At 45.4% G+C, this 20929-nt stretch overlaps 1 protein-coding gene across 3 annotated transcripts in view; it reads left to right on the top strand.

Annotated features, from left to right (window-relative positions):
- Nucleotides 1-18714, top strand: part of ARL3 (ADP ribosylation factor like GTPase 3) — a 40568-nt gene extending 21854 nt beyond the window's left edge. The window contains exons 4-7 of one of the 3 annotated variants that reach the window (XR_007775030.1): nucleotides 4245-4295; nucleotides 5677-5862; nucleotides 17743-17838; nucleotides 18557-18714. Coding sequence is in view for 2 of the 3 variants with exons in the window: in XM_050958247.1 (XP_050814204.1) it covers nucleotides 4245-4295; nucleotides 5677-5862; nucleotides 13860-13907 (285 nt within the window). In the remaining variant the exon portion in view is untranslated. Of the gene's footprint in view, nucleotides 1-4244; nucleotides 4296-5676; nucleotides 5863-13859; nucleotides 17673-17742; nucleotides 18073-18556 lie in introns of those variants that run through there. The other 2 variants (XM_050958249.1, XM_050958247.1) reach the window with 2 other exon arrangements.
- The last annotated feature ends 2215 nt before the right edge of the window (nucleotides 18715-20929 follow it).

Consider the following 20929-nt stretch of genomic DNA (forward strand, 5'->3'; position numbering starts at 1 on the left):
CTGCCGGTCGGTGCCCAGCGCGTAGCCACTGTCCGCCAGCGAAGACACCGACGGCTGCCTCGAGGGCCATGGCGGAGCGGACCCTGGATGGTAACGGTCCGCGCGGGCCGGCACGGGCGATCGTCTCGGTGCCGGGGACCGGTGCCGGGAGTCGTAACGGTGCCGGGAGCGGGACCGAGTTCTGCCACGGTGCCGGGATCTGGATCGGTACCGGGTGTCGCTTCGGTGCCGGGATCGGGACCTGCCACCGGTTCGGTACCGGGAGGTCGACCGGGACCGGGACCTGCCACCAGCTCGGCGCCGGGAGGTCGACCGGTGCGGCGAACGTCTGGATCGGCTCCTGGACTCGCGGTGCCGGTAACGGCGGCTGGAGTCCGACCGCGATCGTCTCGGTGTCGACCGGTGCCGCGAGTGCGACCGGTACCGCTGAGGGGAGCGGTGCCGGGACTGCGAGCGGCGGCGGGATCTGGAGTGACCTTGACGTCGGGACCTGGAGCGAGAACGAGAGTCCCGGGACGGTGCCGACATCATAGGCTTGCCTCTGGACACAACCCGCACCGGAGGTACCGGGGGTGGTAGCTGCGTGGGCTCGGTCAGGGCTATGAGGTCCCGTGCCGAGGCGAAGGCCTCTGGTGTAGATGGCACCACTATCTCAACCCCAGATGTCATGGGGGAGCTTGGCGGCACCGGACTCGACGGACCCGCCGGGCCCGGAGTCGACGGTGCCGGCGGCGCCGCGGCCGATACTGAGGCCGGGCGCTCCACTCGGGTGTGCCTGGCCGGAGTAGTGGACTTCGACGGCCTAGGCTCTGTCCCCGGTGCCGGAGAAGGTCGGTGCCGGGGAGTCTTCTCGGTGCCGGTGCGATCCGGTGCCGGCGCCGACATCACGGCCTGCGAAGCCGCCGGGTCAAGTGCCGCCTCCAGGAGGAGAGTCCGGAGCCTTTGATCCCTCTCCTTCTTAGTCCTTGGCTTAAAAGCCTTGCAGATGCGGCACTTGTCGGATCTATGCGATTCCCCCAGGCACTTCAGGCACGCGTCGTGGGGGTCGCTCGTGGGCATAGGCTTCTTGCAGGCCGCACACTGCTTGAAGCCCGGCGAACCAGGCATGAGCCCGGTGCCGGGTGCCGGGAAGGGCTAAGCCCCCGGCGAAAAACTATTTACAGCTACTTATCAGTTAACTACTACTATCTACTTAACAATCTAACTAACAACTACAATAGAGATAACGATAGAGAACAAGGAGAGCTAGGGACGTGGAGGACAGCTATGCCGCGCTCCACAGTTCCAACGACCGACACGGCGGTAAGAAGGAACTGAGGAGCGGGTGGGCCGGCAGGGATATATATTGGGCGCCATGGCGGCGCCACTCCAGGGGGCGACCTGCCGGCCCACTGGAGTTGCTAGGGTAAAAAGTTTCCGACGAACGTGCACGCGCGGCGCGCACACCTAACTGGAATGGATGTGAGCAATCACTCGAAGAAGAAGGACCAGTTGTAGCACTGGTGGATGGGAAGGTGGGAGTTGTACAGCAGCTGGTAGCAGTCGCTTCCTGACCCATTTCCACCACCATTTGCATGGAAATTACAACCCATTTACACCAGACTTGACATTGGCCCATTTTTTTTTTAGAAAGCACCTGAAATGCAAGTGAGTATTTCTCACGCTGTGTCCACTCTGGCACAACATTTACAAAGATAATTTAAACTGGAGTTGTGCCACAGAGCCCATGCTAGCCCTCCAGTAACCAGTTCAGATGGGCTTTGCAATGCAGGGACTCTGGGGCCAAGATAAGGTACTGTCCCAAGACTCCTGCTTCGGCTCCATTCAGGACTGCATTGCACAAAGAGAGAGGACCCTCCAAAAATGTTTGAAAACCATGAAGTGATTGCACATTCAAATCAGTGCAGATGTGTTTGAATGGGAGATACTCCAGCTCTACACACCTGTGATATTTGGAAGCTTAACCCTGTCTAATAAGGTGCGTCTGTTTGGATGATTGCATATTCAGACACACACCTGCAGTGATTTCTCATGTGGCTTTCTGCTTTGGAAGTAGGCACTCTACATGTGCTGAGCTGGTTGGCGTTGTGCTGTGCACTGGGGGATTGCCTGAAGCCCTGTCACCTCAAACTGTAATATAGTCAGATCTCGCAAGTTAAGTGCCAATAGGAGACCCCCAGAGAAAACCCAGTGGCTGCTGGAGAAAGGATCGGTGAGTGTTAGGGGCACTCCTTGTGAGTGCTGAACTAATGCCCCAACAGCATGAGATGGTGATGGAGAGTTCATCTTTCAGGTGAGATGTGAGGCTCAGGACCTGACCAGTCATCGTCACCACACATCTCATGACAAGAGCAGAGGTGTCAGCCTCAGTGCCCTGATCAAATTTCAGTTTGGAGAATTATGTTCTGTCCCATAACTATCCCACTTTTGGCAGGAGATGGTGTCCTCACTTCCTGTCCTAAACAATTACATAGTGTTCCTGTGTGTGGTAGCTAAACAGCTAGCGTTTCAGGGTGGCAGCCATTGATACTCCTTGTTGTATAATTAAACAAGTTTGCCAACAGTAGATAAGATATGGCATCCTCACTGAGGAAAGCACTTAATGACATTTTAAATAGCTATTTATTATAGTTATTTATTTATTTTTAACTATTTATTTGTAGCTATTTATTATATCGTTTAGTGCTTAGGAAAGATGTTGAAATGACACTAGATCCCTCAGGTTACTCACTGAGCATGGACCAATATAGTATGGGCAGTGGCATTGCAAGCTTCCTATGTATATGCTGTCCTCCACCAATGTGCATCAGCTCTGACTTGTAAGAATCATGAAACCAGAGTAAGTAGAGAAAAAATGCATGAGGTCACCAGTTACCTCTTCCCTTGGCAAGCATACCAGTTTTCCTCACAGTATATTAAGTCCATACTAACTCCAGCCTTTCCCAGTCAAAAAAGCAAACAGAATGTTGGGAATCATTAAGAAAGGGATAGATAATAAGACAGAAAATCTCATATTGCCTCTATATAAATCCCTGGTATGCCCACATCTTGAATACTTCATGCAGATGTGGTCGCCCCATCTCAAAAAAGATATATTGGAATTGGAAAAGGTACAGAAAAGGGAAACAAAAATGTTTAGGGGTATGGATCAGCTTTCATATGAGGAGAGATTAATAAGATTGGGATTGTTCATCTTGGAAAAGAGATAATTTAAGGGGGATATGATAGAGGTCTATACAATCGTGACTGATGTGGAGAAAGTGAACAAGGAAGTGTTATTTACTCCTCCTCATAATACAAGAACTAGGGGTCACCAAATGAAATTAATAAGCAGCATGTTTAAAACAAACACAAGGCAGTATTTCTTCACACAACATACAGTCAATCTGTGGAACTCCTTGCCAGAGGATGTTGTGAAGGCCAAGACTGTAACAGATAAGGTTGATTTTTGGTCCGTGTAATCCTTCCTGTGTTACATTATATGCAAACAGTAAGACATCACACTTATTTAGGCCTGTCTATTGTTTTATACAACTGAACTGTTTCAACCACATTAGCGATGAACCAGGGGCATAGTTCAGAGAGATGAGAGCAGCTGGCTTTACTAAATGCATATCTAGCAAGAACTTCAAAGAGCCTGAAAGACTGTGTGGAGCTAAAACCTCTTCCTCAGGTTATGCTCCTTTACGTTTACCCCCAAAGGGTTCAAAACCAAGTTCTTAGGCTACCAAGGAAGGAAACTAACTAATTCAGTGCTGGTGAAAGATGCCGAACTGACAGACCTCTCCATAAAACAAACAGGGAGAGCATAAGCAGTAGAAGTGCAAGCTCCCCTCACGCTGCCCCCTGTCCAATGGCCTTAGCCCTGCCCTGGAAGGCAATTCAATCTCCATGACCAATTCAGTCCATTTCTTCTATGTCAAACCACTACTAACCGTGTTATCTGGACACATTCCTACTGGGAGGCAGCCTGATTTACTGTACTGAGCATCTGATCCCAGGCCTGCCAGCAACCCCCTCTCTGACCTTGACCAGTCACAACCCCTTTCTCCCCCATTTGTAAAATAGGGATAGTTGCCTACCTTCTGGGGTATGGGGAGGGGTAGTTAACGTTTGCACAGCACTTTACATAAATGTTTGTGCCTGTGTAAATTATAAGGATTGCTATTGGGAACTGGATTCAATTCAGTTTTACACAGGCTACTACATCCTTCAGTGTCTTCCTTCGCCTGTTTCCCTTGTAGATCTACGTCATTGACAGCGCCGATAGAAAAAGGTTTGAAGAAACAGGTCAGGTAAGTAACTTATGTTCAATTCTCTCTGAAGTAAGGTTCCTTAACGCCCTTTTCTTATAGAAGTTAGGAATATATTTGTTATTGTTTGTGTGTGGAAATTTGCATTTCAAGTGGGATTTTCCTTTCAGCATCAGCACAAATTATTAACTGTCTATTAATTTGATGAAGGGGCTACCCTTTGTTCACCTCTACCAGAAAAAATGGAACCAAATGTTTAAAGCCTAAACCTTTTCAGGTCCTTCTGAATCTTGCCAAAACAAGACCACAAGGAATCATGTTCTTATGATTTCCACTTAAATTTGTAAATACTGACTTGACTGTCTCTAAGGTCTAATCAGAAACCTTTTGAAAAGTTTTGTAACTCAATTCTGTTTTATCCTGGTTTTCAAAATGTAAGCAGATTGCTTTGTTGGCCTAGAATCTGATCTGTGATGCAACTCATTCTTGCACAGCAGTGCAAGATCTTTTTCCCGCATCCCCAAACAAAGACAATCTCTAGCAGTTCAGACTTGCTAAATTCCATACCCTTTCAGTTCTTGGCTTCTCTACAAAGACTGCCATATGGGGTGCCAGTTAGTGCCAGCTGTGTTGGGCTTGTCACATGGACATTTGTTAGTTAAGAAGTGACACGAAGCTGCCCTCTCATTTCATACTAGGCCATTGCACAATCATCAGACGTTAAGGTCTTTTGATCACTGTGGATCTACAGTGAATTGGGCCGGGACACATAGGTAAAAGGCTTAGTTCCCACCCTCCTGAGCCATCTACTCCCCAATGAGCACGTTTTGCAAAATACCCTGCAACCTGTCGTGCAAGTGAAACTAAAGTCTGGCCAATAAAACCTATTGTCCAGCCTGGCTTTCAGCATTCCTTCAGTAGGTAACATAGCTTCCTTGTGGGAGGGAGGTTTTTGTTTCAGAAACAAGATTCTCTTTTATGAGTTACAGTTCATAAAACTTAGAACAAAAATCCAAGCTTGTTACCAGTATCATCACAGAGGTTCAAATATATTAGAGATAGAACCACCTGATTTCAAGGATGAGTCAGGCAATAACTCCATTGACAAGGTTTTGGCTGTATTTTGTGTTAGTATCCAGAGAGCAGGGATTGACAAAATGCAGAGTTGTAGCCTTTAAGACAACTGTTAATTTCAAACTAAGCTAAAGACTCATGTAACCTGTAATTGAAAGAACTTGCTTCTGAACCTTGAGCACAGATGATTGTATACACTCTTGCTTTTTTGTAATGGGATCTAGGTTTCACTGGAGCATTCACTTCCAACATTTGCTCTAAATATAATTCTAATTAGAGACATGATCAACCTCTGGCGGTTAAAGGCTTCTCTCACTCCCCCCCACAACCCCCTTTTTAAATGATATAGGAGCTGGCCGAGCTCTTGGATGAAGAAAAGCTCAGTGGAGTCCCTGTACTTATATTTGCTAACAAGCAAGATTTGCTTACGGCTGCCCCTGCTTCGGAGATTGCTGAGGGACTGAATCTACACACCATCCGTGACAGAATCTGGCAGATCCAGTCTTGTTCAGCCCTCACAGGAGAAGGCGTGCAGGTGAGGTGGTAGCGAGGGCTTGTTGTGCCAACATACCTTACTAACTGAGGAGGAGCTGTGTGGTCTTTTGAAGGAGGCTAGTGATCACAAGAACTGGTCAGAAGACAGAATATCTTAATCAAGTTACAGGAAGGCATTTATTTATTTTAAAGAGATGCTGTCAGGTTAACCATTTCATGAAACAAGTTGTCTTATCTGTGCTGTTAACCCCTTAGATTACTACTGCGCAAAACTTTCAAAATCGAATTTACTTCCACTGATGCTGGGTTTTGCCTCAGCTCAGACAGTGGAGAGAGGTTGGTCAGTTTCACTTTGGTCCAGCCTACAGCACAAAAGAACTACCCAATGGTGGGACCTGCTTATGATGGTAGCACCTGACGTGGCTAAAACTCTGTAGGCTGAGCCACGTTCCTGAATCAAGACTGAAATGTGTTTTTAACTTTGTCAGGTGCTACCACATAGTAACCAGATCCTACAACATGGTAATTTTTTGTAATGTAGATGGGACTTAAGTTTAGTCAGTTTCACGCTTTCTTGCATTAGGATAATACTTGAATATTTGGGTTGCAACCACTGCAGGAGAATGTTTACATTCCAACCCAACTCTTTTCCTTCGAATTAAAAAAAAAAATCTGTCTTTACAGACCCCAAAGTGTAGGCCTAAATATACCGGACAGCGGCCTTGTAAGAGCTTTTGTTTATTTAGCCTAGACATAAACTTGGCTGCATTTGCAGCCAAGCTGGTGAAATATTTCAGCCTTGCAATCTTTATTTTGAAGTGGTGCTGTTAGAGGGTATGATAACGTTATACTAGCTCGGTAGGTGACTGGGACTTGCTGTCTCCTAATTAATTTTTGCCCCACAATGGCTATTATTGAACCATGAAATACTCTTGAAGAAATAAAGCAAAAAGGAACACAAGTTTATATTTCAAATGTTTACATGCATCCCCCGTCACCTCTTCCCTCTGCCTACCTGCCCACCCCAGGCTCTCACCCACTTTGTTGCTCCTACTCATTTCTCCAGGAGGGAGCTGTGTTGGCCCAACAACTGTAAACACAATTGGGTGTGGAAGAATTAAATGCTGAAAAATGAGATTATCAGCTTTACCTCTATTAGCTGAAAAATGTTTTTCTCCCCAGCTGATCCAAGTCTTTCTAGACGTGCCTGGCTGCTTTCCTATTGTCTGCTGCTTCTTATTGTGCCTTCAGATGTGTGCAGTGCACCTGTGTGTATCTAGTAAAGTCTAAAACAACCTAGTATGTGGAAGTAAAATCCTCTCCTGTGCTTGTCCAGATAGCAGAGGGCAGGGGCCAAGTCATTAAGTATCTGCAGACTTAAATGTTTTGTTCATCACCCTAAACTAAGTGCAATGCATTTAGATGTGTGCCAGATAATGTCTCACTTTGTCACCCCCATCTTCTGGTACTGTCAGAGATGGCAGCTTATTACAGCCGTGATCATCCAGTGGAAGGGTGGGCAAGTCATAACCTGCCCTAGAGCTTGTAGAGTGAATAGCCATCCCCATTCCCAATGAGCTCCGAGAGGATGGATGGTCTTACGTTTAAGGCACTTGCCTAGAGCTTGGGAGACCTAGGTTCAAGTTCCTGCTTCACTCCAAACTTTCTGTGTGACGTTGGCAAATCCCTTAGTCTCTCTATGCCTCAGTTTCCCCTCTGTACAATGGGAATAACAGCCCTGCCCTGCCTCAGAGGGGTGTTGTGAGGAGAAATCCATTAAAGAACATGAGATGCTCAGATGCTGCAATGATGGAGGCCACATAAGTACCTCAGATAGATATCTAGATAGGCAGACAGCACTTCACCTCGATGGTGACACAAACATCATCAAACCAGACAGCAAGAGGCTCTCACTTTGGCCTTTTGAACAAGACAACCTTTCTGGAAATACAACTAGAGCAAAGTTTTTATATCTCAGTTGGCTCAACTTAAGGAGTAGTATTTATCCTGCCTTAGCCTCGTGTCCTTTGGGGTTTGTCCCATGAAACCACAGAGGCAGGCCACCCCTCAAAATATGGGGAGGGGGAAAGAACAACACATTTAAGGAGCTGGGATTAAGACAAACGCATGAGGTTCATGCTACAGCATCTCTGCACAACGCTGTCGTACAGGGAGCTATAGTTCAGATCCCTGTGCACTACTCTGAGAACTTCTCAGAGAATGTTGAGTTTAGTGACAGAAAAATAAATGAAGATGCTGGAAGCCAAAAAGCATGAGGTATTTAGAATGAAACCAAGAGAACAACCCTGCTGCCATTGCTGTCAATGGAGCATAGCACCCAGTTAGACCTGAGAGACGATACCAATGGATTTTGATAAGAGGGGTTTCTCGGGAATGAGTATGTGCAGGAACTGAGTTCATAGGGAAGGTTTGGTGACGGCCCCAAGGAAGAACGGTGAGCAAGGATAAATGATGACAATAACCGAAGGGGAACCAGTTTGAAGGTCATTTAATTAGTTTAGTTGATAGCACCACGGTGTATCGAATTGGGTAGTTAAGACTGGGGATTTCAAGGTTAATGAGATTAGATTATGGTTAATAGAACGATATAAATTTAGAGAATTTAACTATTATTTGAAATAGGTTCATTAATAAAAATGTTAATTAAGAAGGGAATCTGCGTTGTCATCTTGTCCTTTAACATTAACCTTTTGGGACTTGAGAAAGGTCACAGCAGCTTCCTTGGAAAGCCGTGAATAAAGGTGACTGGGTTAGAGGGAACCCCCGCAGGTTAGCCCCCTGCACTTTTAAATTGCATTAAAATCCCATTCGGATAACAGTAGCTCTACCAGGGTGGACAAAGACAGGGATTGCAGGAACAGCGGAGCTAGGAGCAGAGAGCCTTGTGATGTTTAATGAGGGAGCAGGGAGAGAATTGTCAGAACTGTGTCAGGAATACAAGATGACAGCGTCTAAAAAGAAATTTACATCTAGGCAAAAAATGTGTAGCCACTTATAGCATGATGATAGAAGCAGCAGCCTGGAAATCTTAGGTACTGGGGCAGGATCTTAGCAGCGTGGACAGAGAAGAAAGTAACATTTGAACTAAGGAATATGCTGAAAACATCCAAGATGGCGAATTTTGAACTCCCCTGACCCAACTGATTATGGCAGACCCAGGTTTACCTGACGGGATTAAGCCTCACTGCCCTTAAGGTCATGATTAGGGGTCAGAAGTTTGTGGCTGTGCCTGATCTCTGGTTTATCACATCGGAGCAGACATCAGGAGGTTCCTAGGGGGCGGAAGGGACTTGTTCACTTGTATTTGAAGTCTTTTATTACTTTGCTCTTGTAGCTAAGGAGCTGCTGGCATGGGGTTTAAAACAAGTCGAGTGCAGTCAGCCAATCCCAGCCTGCAGCAACCCTCTCCAAATCTGCCAACACAGCTCACCTTTGGCCTGCTACTATTCCAATGTCCGGTCCGTCCTGAGTAGAGAGACTGCCAGTCATGCCACATTGCGTGGTGCTTTAGTGTATGTCTACACTGCAGTCAGAGGGGTGTCTGCAGCATCTGCAGCATGGCCAAGCTAGTTTTGATCTCGCTAGCTCCAGTAATAGCCGTGAAGCCATGGCAGCACAGGCCCTACCAGTGCACGCAGAACCTTTGTGCTCAAGTGACTAACCCATGCAGCTGCCCGCTGCTGTTATCGGAGATAGCTAGTTCAAGCTATAGCTGCTGTCACACCTCTGTATTAGAACTGGAAAAGATTCAGAGAAGGACAACAAAAATGAATATGGGGATGGAACAGCTTCCAGAGGAGGAGAGATTAGCAGGACTGGGACTGTTCAGCTTGGAAAAGAGACGACTGGGGGGGGATACGACAGTCATAGAGGTCTAATAATTCATGAATGGTGTGGAGACAATGAATAAGGAAGTGTTATTTACTCGTTCATGTAACACAAGGACCGGGGTCACCCAATGAAATGAATAGGTTTAAAACAAACACAAGGAAGTACTTCCTCACACAACGCACAGTCAACCTGTGGAACTCGTTGCCAGGCGATGTTTTGAGGCCAAAACTATAGCAGGGTTCAAAAGAGAACTAGATAAGTTCCTGGAGGATAGGTCCATCAATGGCTATTAGCCAAGATGGGGAAGAGATGCAACCCCATGCTCTGGGTATCCGTAGTCTGAGTGCCAGAAGCTGGGAGTGGATGACAGGATCACTCGATGATTGCCTGTTCTGTTCATTCCCTCTGAAGCACCTGGGATTGGCCAGGATACTGGGCTAGATGGACCATTGGTCTGACCCAGAATGGCAGTTCTTATGTTCTCTGATTGCAGTGTAGACATACTCTGTGTGCGTGGCCATCAGTCTCATTAATTCTTGTGACCAAAATTCAGGATTTGAATCCAGCTTTCCAGAAAAGAAAAGCTAGGGGCATTTACTGGCAATAACCCTGTAGTACCCCCAATTACCCTGTCAGGAATCCTCCTCATTGACTGCCATGCACAAGAGACATTGCCCATACGTGGAAAGTAGCCTCGTCACTATTGTTCCATGAGATGCTTTGCAGTGTTGTTTCTCCAGGGCTTTAGCTGACATGAATTTGTAGCCAGGGCTCTGTGGGTCGAGGGGATTTATTCGATAAGGTGCATGGACTTTTTCCCTCGGTTCATTGTTTAGCATCTTTTTTACTGATGTTTACTAGCTGTAAAATCCAAAGAATTCTAACTCTCTCTCCCTTTATGGCGTTAGATTTAATACCTGCTTGGGAAGGGAATATTACTACTGTATTCATGTTCATCCTTAGAATAACTGCTAATGCCAAAGCACACTGCTTCAGAAGAGTGTAAAGTTAGTTATTGTGGCTGAAATACATAAAGCACAAACAAGGGTTTAATTGTTATTGTAGGAATGAGGTACTTTTCATAAAGAGTCAATTTCAAATACGTACAGGCAAGAAAATATAGGACGAGGGAGAGAAGAAAAATTGCTCTTCTTGTTTTTAAATCCTCTATGAACTTGGTTCTGTCTTTCATACCTACCATTTTTCTTCCCCCACTCTACTTCCTCCATACTTCGTGCAAGAGCCTTCTCCAGTGCACGGCCTCCCATCTGAAACAGCCTCCCTGGGTTTCTCCACCATAGCAACTCTCCTTCCCATTTCAAACCTTTGCTGACAATGTGTTGTCCATATCTATATTTTTCTCTTCCCTTCCATTGTATTTACCTCTCTGCAAAGCATGCTGGGGTACCCTGTGTAGGAAGGATGCCAGGCACAATAAAGTTGCATTAGAAACATTTGAGCTATCTTTAGTGCTTGCAGATAAGAGTATGTTATTCATGCCTCTGATATAGCAAACATCTTTTCCTACTGGGTCATGTTAATCTCCCCCACGCCCCCAGTGAACTAATTAGATATTAAAATTAACTCGTTCCATAAATCCTGCTGTAAAAGTTAGGTGAGCCAGGTTTGGATTTCAGACCCCTTGGAGTTCACCCTTCATCTCAGAGTGCTTTGTCATTCTTCTGCCCTCGTTACATGGTTGATGCAGCTTAGGCTCCCAGCCATGGTAAATCCCATCATAAACTCGCTTTATGACCCTCGCCTTTCTGGTGCTCCAGTGGGCTGGTTTCCCTTCCCTGAGCTCCCTAATGGCACCAGGCTGAGTTTTAATCACTGTAAATTCAGGTTCTGGTCAGATTAGCTGGGAGATAGGATGCGCGGTTGTTGTTTTGCAGTGATGTATTGTTTATGGGATTACTGTGCTGAATAGCAAAGGGTGTCAGCTGATATTTATTACTTTAAGCTGTCTCAGCTGTTCTGGTTCAGCAAGTAAACCTACATTCAAAATGAATGAGGGGCTCTGCTTGCCTTGTATGCCATGATGTGTGCAAATGTGATTATTGCTTAAGACGCTGCGGAAACTGAAATCATTCTGGGAGCATTTTTTACCCTTTGCAAGCAATCATGCAGATTTCTAAAGAACGCAACCAAGCTGAGGGCTTCAACATATCTCGTTCTAGCTCCATTGTAAACCTATGGCCTCATGTACCTCGAGAATCTCTCTCTCTAAAGTGATGCGCTTTAACCCACTCTATTGATTGCTTAAAGCATTACATGTTTTACACATAGGTTATACATTGTTACTGAAGGGAAAACACAAAGCTACTGGGCCTTTAAATGAATCTACTCTGGACTTTTCCCATTTGGTCAGAGGATTTCTGACAATTTGTTGCACACACTGATCTCTGCTGCAATACTAAATAAAAATAAAGAAAGTGACCCTCCCTGAGGTTAGACCCATTATTAGAATTAGGCCTTTGTCTGTGTATATCCCATTTAAATTGATACACCACTGGGTTGGTTTTATCATTTAAAACTGCAACAAGGGTCAGTTTAGAAAACCACTGGATCTCTTCTGATAAGAAGTACCCAAGGGGACAGCTACCAGGATAAATTTCTGTTTTCAAACTGAGATCCTCTGTGCTTCTGATTAAGCCCTGAGGATTCAGTGTCCTCTTTAACACCTTCTGCGTGGCCACTATCCTTCCGGCTAAGAGCTAGACAGGACTCTGTTCAGAACCAATGTATGCATTTCTTTTCTTCACTAAAAGGGACTGCTGTGATGTGCCAACAACACTCTTCCACTGTAGTATGCAGCATAGTTGTCGCCATGTCAGTCCTAGGCTATTGGAGAGACAAGGTGGTGACGTGGTATCTTTTACTGGACCAACTTCTGTTGGTGAGAGAGACAAGCTTTTGAAGCTTACACAGCCCTGAAGAAGAGCTCTGTGTAACTTCAAAAGCTTCTCTCTGTTACCAACAGAAGTTGGTCGAGTAAATTAAAAGCTATTCTCTCTCCCATCTCGTCTCTCTTAACAACACTCTTGGGAAGATCAAGCTCTTAACCTATTACTCCCACTCTGTGCTGGCCTGAGAAATAAGAGAGCAGGAAACGACATACAACACTGCCACTGTACAGAGCAGAAAGTTACTAGCAGGCTGCTCAAATATTGTTAAGGTCTAACGACTTTAAAGGTGTAGTAATAGTCAGCCAAGTGACTCTACGAATGACCCACTGGGGCTCCCTGTCCTCTCTCTGCTGCCCCCGATCCTATCTGCCCACTTTACAAGTCCAAAGGTGGATTTTCAAACCTCAGACTTGAAAATCCAGCTGACTTCCTCCTGCTTTGAACATCATCTTTCATACTAACTAAAGACTCTGCCTTGGACTCTAGGGGGCAGTTTAGAGGGTGCACATGGCTGACGAGAATCCAGCTCACGTTCTCCTTATTGGGTCAGCTCTGCAGGGCTTTTAGGGCAGCCGCACGAGCAGGTAAAATGATGATCTCTTTGCTGGAACATTCTCTTCACAAATCCCAACTTGTTTTACGGGCAATTAGGATGCCCAACTGCCCTGTGTGGTAGAGGAGTGTTATCATCATAGATGGGGAAGTCTGTCTATTTAAGGTACTTATATGGCCCCCATCACAGGTGCATCTGAATGCCTTACAGTCCTTACTGTATTTCTCCTCCCAACACCCCCGTGAGGCAGAGCAGGGCTGTTATACCATTGTACAGATGGAATTTGAGGCACAACGAGACAGGAAGTCTGTGGCCTAGCAGGTTATTGACCCCGAATCCCAAGTTAGCATCCTAACTTTAGGGCCAGCATCCTCTGAAATTGACATACAGGAAGACTGAGTGACTTGCCCAGGGCTTCAGTAGTCCATAGCAGAACCTGGAATTGAGCCTCGATCTTTTAATGACAAGTCAGTCCTACTGCCGAGGACGTGGACACAGCGGTGGAATGAGAAGACAACCCTTGTTTTACTAAGTCCCTTTTCTGACCATAACCGCTCTGCGACAGGAGCCACTGAACAAAGGGGCATTTGCAATTTACATGTCACATTGTGGGGAAGTAGGGGAGAGAGTGATACAAATATGTTTTCCAAATGACAGCTTGAGGAGTCCATATCCCCTTCCTTAACTAACGTGCCTTTCTCTGTGTCCACCTTTTGTCCGAAGGACGGCATGAACTGGGTCTGCAAAAATGTCAATGCAAAGAAGAAATGACCCCTCCCCTGAGCTGCATAGAACTGGAGGAGCTGTGGAAGCTGAATTCTATCCTGGAAGCGCTAATTTGCTGCTTTCTGACCAAATGTTTTTTCCATCTGTGCACAGCTACAGCTGTTAAAAAAAGGGAACAACAACAGTTAAACCCGCTGCTGGGATCGGATCTTTACCTGCTCCTTAGTACAGTTATTTTTCCCAATAAAGGAATTGTACTTGCCCCCCCTCTGTATAAATAGTATTAACTGTCTCCACACTCAGCTGATTAGAAATGTGATTTTAAACAACAGGAAGCTTGTGATTCAGGTTAGAGAATTCCAGTGGGCCGGAAGGTTGTGCTTTGTAGTCACCAAGACGTTCACAGCATGCCCTGCCCCCACTGGTTCCACAGTCATCCTGGCCATTCTCAGATGGCAGTCAAAGCTTTTCCCCAGTGACAAATCAGGTGTTGTTTCGGTAGCTAGTGTGGCTCGTTATGTCATTTCGTGGAAGGTGGGTAGAATTCTCATGTCATTCCCTGCGCCCGGTAGCCCTAAAAAGGACCTTCATCTTAACCAGACACAGCAGTGACGCCGCACCCCTCCCTAGAAGCGGGAGAGGAGCATGTATGTATAACCCAAGCTCTTGACAGTTTGAAGGCAAGGAGTGAGGGTAGCTTTTCCTCCAGCTAAAGTAAAACGCAGGCCACCTCACGCTGGCATATATGCGGTTACCCATGTTGAGTGCAAGGACGGGCGGTTATATTTTTGAGGGTAAGCTTAGTATTCCACAAACCCTGGCCATCGAGGTAACTGTGCAGCAAAGCTCAGATAATTCCATGTTTCAGTTCCTAGAACAAGGTAAAACTGCTCCCACTTTTTTCTTTTTTGAACACACAGTGTATTTTCTGCCTTCTCTAAAATCGTTCAGTTCAGGAGGTGCACTGGGGCTTGTGGGATAAAAATCTACAATGGCTTTGTGGTGGGGATAGCTTTCTGATCCTAGGCATCATGAGGCTGGAGCCATGAAACGGCCACGGTTGGAAAGAATCTCCCAGTATAGAATTACTCCCTTGTATGTTTAGGGATTGGAATAATGGCAGATAGGGCAAGATTTTCCTTCCTGCTTCCCAAGATGATAATTCGTTTTCCCTTGGCTGACAAATCCTACAACTTCAGTCCAAATGGATGTGTCGGGGAGGGGGGCGGTGCTTGTCATTTCTAGGTCCCCAGTTCAAATCCAGCCCAAGTTGACAGGGACTAAGAGTCACTGTCATCTGAAAGCAGTTGTGTCCAATGCAAAAAGCATCTGCTGGCTCTCAGTCCAGCTAGTTTCTAGCATGCAGATTTACAGATTGTTGTTTTTTAAAAATCCACTATCCTGATTGGCAGCATTGCTTGCTGAGCATAAAGGCCAAAGAATGACCACAGCCATGCCCTGCCCTCTCATCGCTAGGAGACGGCTTGGCGGGCAGTGTGGGAAAAGGTTGCCCTGCCTGTACCCTGGTGATCCTGCTTTCTGGAGAGCCAGAGTACATCTGTCTCCAAACCCAGGAGAATGGTGTGACGATTGAAGTGATCTAGCCCCAGTTTAAAAACCAAAAGACTGGGGAATAAAACAGGCTCAGGTGAATTCCTAAGCGATAGCTAAATACGCAAGGGGACATGGTTACAGCTTCGTGCAGAATGAGCAAGACAGCAGCATAAGACACGCAGGCAGAGCTGTTTAAAATCAGCTTGCTCAGTAACTCTCACCTCCAGCTGCAGTACCTTATCCGGAACCCCAGGAATCTTTGCAGCACATGTTTGGAGTAACGCCTCGCAGCATGTGTCTGAAAGGTCACCTTTGCTTTGTTGTTAATGCATCCGCCCCCTGTAAACAATCGCAGCTCTCTTCCAAAGAGCGAGGTTGTGCTGTTTAAGAGGCTAAATGCAAAGCTTCAGAATATGGGCTCCCAGGCTTGAAACACGTCACCTTTGCTGCATTGAAAGTGTAGTGTTTCTGAAATGCTTCCGGACCCCTAAACGTCAACAGTTTTAAAAGAAACCCATGCTCCTGTGACCTTAGCTCCCGGCCACTTTAAAAGAGCCTTGAGTTAGGCTCTTCCCTTCTCTTTAATCACGTCTTTAACAAGCAGGCAAACTATATTGACGCGTTTCTTTGCAGCTAAGAAGCAGTTGATAATGTGCGTCGCAATGAACTGTTTGCATTTGAAAAGATTTTCTGTTTTTTCCATAGTCAGACATATATGCACTTGGAAATTGTATTTTTTTTTAAATTTTTCTTGTCCCAACGTTGAAGGGGAAATTGACTTTATTGGTCACTGAGTCCAGAAATGGCTTGCTGGATCAATAGCTATATGCCTGCATGTAGAGAGACTTGTTTGCATCTTTGGTGTGGGCATCTATTCACACAATGCTCCCTGCTAAAATCCAGGAGACACAAGTAATCAATCCGTTCAGGCAATAATGGAGACAATGTGATAGTGTGAGGCACTACCAGAGTTTTATTTCCATGTGTGTAGGGGAACTTAAGTAGAGCATCCCATACTGATGACCATCCCATACTGATGACCATAAACTTTCCCTTTGTGGTAAACAAGCCTCCATGCATCCCCCGGATGGGAATTAAAAAGTACTTGAGACACAATTCACCTGCCATCTCTTATTTTAATATATTTACAGTCCATTCAACCCTGATCAGCTAAGCAAAGCTTCTCTCCTCTCTCAACACCACCTGTCTAAACACAAAGTATCAGACTGGTTACAACCATCTGGAACACCTGCCATCGTTGAAAAAAAAAATCTCCATTGCACCCGCCAGGGTCACATTCAATTTATGCCAGTTATGGTGTTTAGGTTTTGTCCTTCTGATTGCGTCTGCTTTTTCCCCTTTTAAGGAAGTTTCTATGGAAACAAACTGTCTCATTGACATGGGTGGAGCTTATTCATAGATTTCATAGCTTCGTAGATTTCAAGGCTAGAAGGGCCCATTATGATCATCTAGTCTGACCTCCTGTATAACAGAGACCATTAAATCCCACCCAGTAATTTCTACATCTAGCTCAATGGCTTGTGATTGAAGTTGAATCTCTCTTTTACAAAGACATCAAACCTTGATTTAAGGACTCCAGGTGACAAAGAATCCACCACATACCTTAGAAGGCTGTTCCAATGGTTAATTACCCTCACTTCTAAAAACATGCATCTTATTTCCTGTTTGAATTTGTCCAGCTTCAACTTCCAGCCGTTGACTCCTGCTAATGCCTTTGTCTGATAGATTAGAGAGCCTTCTGCTAGCTCTGTCTGGGTTCTTAGAAGGGGAAAGAGGGTGTAATGGTTAAAGCTCTGGGTGGAACATCAATAATTCTGGGATAACACTGGCTCGAGACATACTAAGTTCTCCTTTTTACCCATTTTCCAACTATGTTCTGCGCACATTCGAGATTTTTGTATTCTTTCTTATTGCACGGGATCACTGTGCTTTCGTTATTAAATATATTTGTATGATAATAGCACCCACTAGCCTCATTCAGGATCACACCTCACTGGGCTAGGGCGCCTACAAACCATATTCGAAGATGCATTTTCTTCCCCTGGAAAGCACACAGACTAGGCTGTCCAATTCTGTCTTATTTCAGCATATAATCTGGCCCATCCACGCTCTATAGTTTGTTCCATTTTTTGAATTTGCTCAAAAGGGGTATTTGCAATATTTGGTCATGTTGTAAAATTCAGTGTATAATTTAGATGTCTTTGTCGATAAATAAAAATTTAGTAGAAACAAGAAGTCAGTGTTTTGACGTTATATTTTGTTTTCAGCCAAGGTTTTGGGGTTGTGTTGGGTCTTTATTTTTCAGACCATCCAAAAGGAAGACTTTTAAAGGATCCTATTATCTACAGAATACCTTCAGCATTTCAACTCTGCCTCTTCTCATCAAAGAATTAGACATTAGGTATTAGTAAAATGCCTCACAGTTTTTTGAAACAAGGCGTCTTTTCCCCCTGAAAAATGGCGCTTTATCCAACACCAACATATTTCGCAAAAAAACCCTGGCATTGGACTTCACTGGGTTGCTGTTCGGAGGAGGGGGGCTTGTGTGCCAAAGATGCACTTTAAAAAAAAAATGCTTGATGTTTTTATTGAAAATATCAAAAAGATTAACACTTTCACCAACAGTTTGGATAACGTTTGATCAAAATGATTAAAAAGCAAAGTTTTTTGTGTGTGGAAAACCAGAAAACGGTTGGGTTTCGAACACTTTGAAATGAAACCAGGTTTGACATTTTTGGCAAAACTGCTGGATTTTACCTCTTCCTACAACGCTACCCCAGACAAACAAGACAGATCAGCAGTCGGAGATTTCTAAAACACTGAGAGTAGGTTCCCGCTATGTTTAGGATAGCTAACAGATGAGCAAGCCCTTGGAAAAAAATGTGATAGTCAGTCATACCGGGTTTTTTAATTTTTTTGTTTTTTTACACTGATCCTTGATATTTTTAAAGCAAACTAGGAAATACTTTCACATCTCATTTGCCTAATGGATTGGATGTGAAAAATATTTCTGTGGCAAGTGAACACCCCAGGAGTTGTCTGAACTTCCACAATGTTATATATTGTCCCCTGCCCATCCCCAATTCTCTGCATTTCCTCTCTCCTGTTTCTATTTACAGTTGGCCTTGATGTAATTTACGACAGGTCTGCGTGCGACCTTGCATGTGTCTGGTATAGCGAACCACAGTTACCCTACATGCAGAAACCTTGCTGTGACAGCTACATGATGAATGTAGTGCTCTAAAAGGACTTGAATGTATTGGAGGGGAAAAATAAAAATCAACCCAACAACCCATCGGCTGAAGGAGAAATAATAGCACGTTTTCCATTGCTGTTTAGCCAACACGTGTCTCTTGTTTACACCAGGCCTCTATCCTTGACTAAAACCTTGAGCAGAATGTGGGAGTCTTTTGGGACTGGTGTGCTGGAGATCTCACTCTCCCGGCTACATCCCCAACGCCGCTAAGCAGACACCCTGCTAGCGCAGCTCATCTGTGGCTTGCAGCAAGCTACCCAGACAGAATGTTTGTCTGTAACAAGCGTCCAGGCTGCTTTCAAATAGGTCCCAGCAGCTTTGCCCACTGAGCTGCTGCGCCAACCAAGTAATTGCAATTAAGGTTTTAGGGTTTTTTTGGTATGTGGAATTGGGCTCATGTTGGAGGCTTTTGATTGGCTCCCAGCTAAATCGCAGTTTAGGGGTCAGTTGGCTGCATTTAAGGTTGTTGTGGGTTTGTTTTTTTTTATTGCAATCTGTTTGCTTATTTCCCTTTCCAGTGCTGGTAGGAAACTCAACTCCGGTAAAATCTGCAGTCAGTGTGCACTATGGTGACCAGATAGCAAGTGTGAAAAATCGGGACAGGGGGTGGGGGGGTAATAGGAACCTAAATAAGAAAAAGACCCAAAAATCGGGACTGTCCCTATAAAATCAGGACATCTGGTCACCCTAGTGTGTACTGAAGCTGGAGTGTGGCTTTAAAGGGTGTCTGTGCTCAGAACGTGTGTTTGTGTGAGTGCACGCGCTCAGAACAGTGTAAGAGTGTGTGTGGGTGTGTGTGCGCTCAGAACAGTGTGTGTGGGTGTGCGCGCGCTCAGAACAGTGTAAGTGTGTGTGTGTGTGCGCGTGCTCAGAACAGTGAAAGTGTGTGTGTATGTGCGTGCGCTCAGAACAGTGTACACGTGTGTGTGTGCGCGTGCTCAGAACAGTGAAAGTGTGTGTGTGCGCGTGCTCAGAACAGTGTAAGTGTGTGTGTGTGCTCAGAACTGTGTGCGCGCATACTCAGAACAGTGTAAGTGTGTGTGTGCATGCTCAGAACAGTGTAAGTGTGTGTGTGTGTGTGTGTGCTCAGAACAGTGTAAATGTGTGTGTGCTCAGAACACTGTGTGTGTGCGTGCGCTCAGAACAGTGTGTGTGTGTGCACGCTCAGAACTCTCTGTGTGTGTGTGTGTGTACACATACTCACACATGCATATTTCACATTTAACGTGGTGGTAAAGATGTCTGTCCCTGATCACCATAATGAAAGGAAATCTGAACCAACAGAGGACGCGCCGGTACTAGATCTTCTCTTCGTAAAGCACCATGACAGTCAGACACTACAGCCATGCACAGAGTATAAAAAGATAGCAAGATATGGCTCTGTATAAATACTCCAGAAAGAAAGGAAAACTGTCAAGTAACTTAGGGTCAAAATCTGATGTATATTAGAAGCTGTCAGGGAACAAACTACAACTAACTCATCCAGGGGAGAGATTTTTAAAGAGATGTTACCCTCATGGGCTGACCTTACCATATTTTTTGCTGTGCTACTGCCAGCCAGCAGAGAGAGCACAACCTGAGCCCTCCTACAACTGAGTGGAAATTGACGGCCTTCAATGGTGCTCTTGTCAACAGAGAAAAGCCGTTTTGGATGTGCTCCAGAGGAGCATTCTTAACCAGGGGGCGGAAGAACGGTGCTTTCAGAGTCCAGCCGCTGGCCTGCTCACTAACACAGCCCACAAGGAATATGGCACCCCAATTTGTCTCTCCCTATGCTGGCTCCCCAGTGAACAGAGGCCTGCCCAAGATGGCAGTCCTTTGGTTTTGGCCCCAACTATCTGAGAAATCACCTCCGCGGTGAAGAGATCACATGATAGCTTCGCTCTGCTGGAACAATCAAGCCGTTGGTAAATATGGAAGGACTTATGTTGGCAAATACGGGCCGACCGTCCGTCTTGTGTTCACAGCTATGTGCAAACCCATTTCTTAGACTCATCTATCTTCAGGTTTTCTACCACTGTGCATCACCACAGCAACTGGGTGCCTTCCATGTAAAATTAAAAGCAAAGTCCCTAGTGGATTTTCATGGGATCTCTGGTATATCTCCCTTTTTGGGGGTCAAAACTCTGCTTGGTGTACAGGTTTTTGGAGGGAGAAAGGTGATAGAGGCTGGGAATAGAAGGGGGCACAAGAACTTTCCTGCAAGAACCCCAATGCATCAGCATTCTCATACTTT

Source organism: Gopherus flavomarginatus, chromosome 6 (genome assembly GCF_025201925.1).
Source record: "Gopherus flavomarginatus isolate rGopFla2 chromosome 6, rGopFla2.mat.asm, whole genome shotgun sequence".
In the NCBI taxonomy this organism is placed as follows: domain Eukaryota; kingdom Metazoa; phylum Chordata; order Testudines; family Testudinidae; genus Gopherus; species Gopherus flavomarginatus.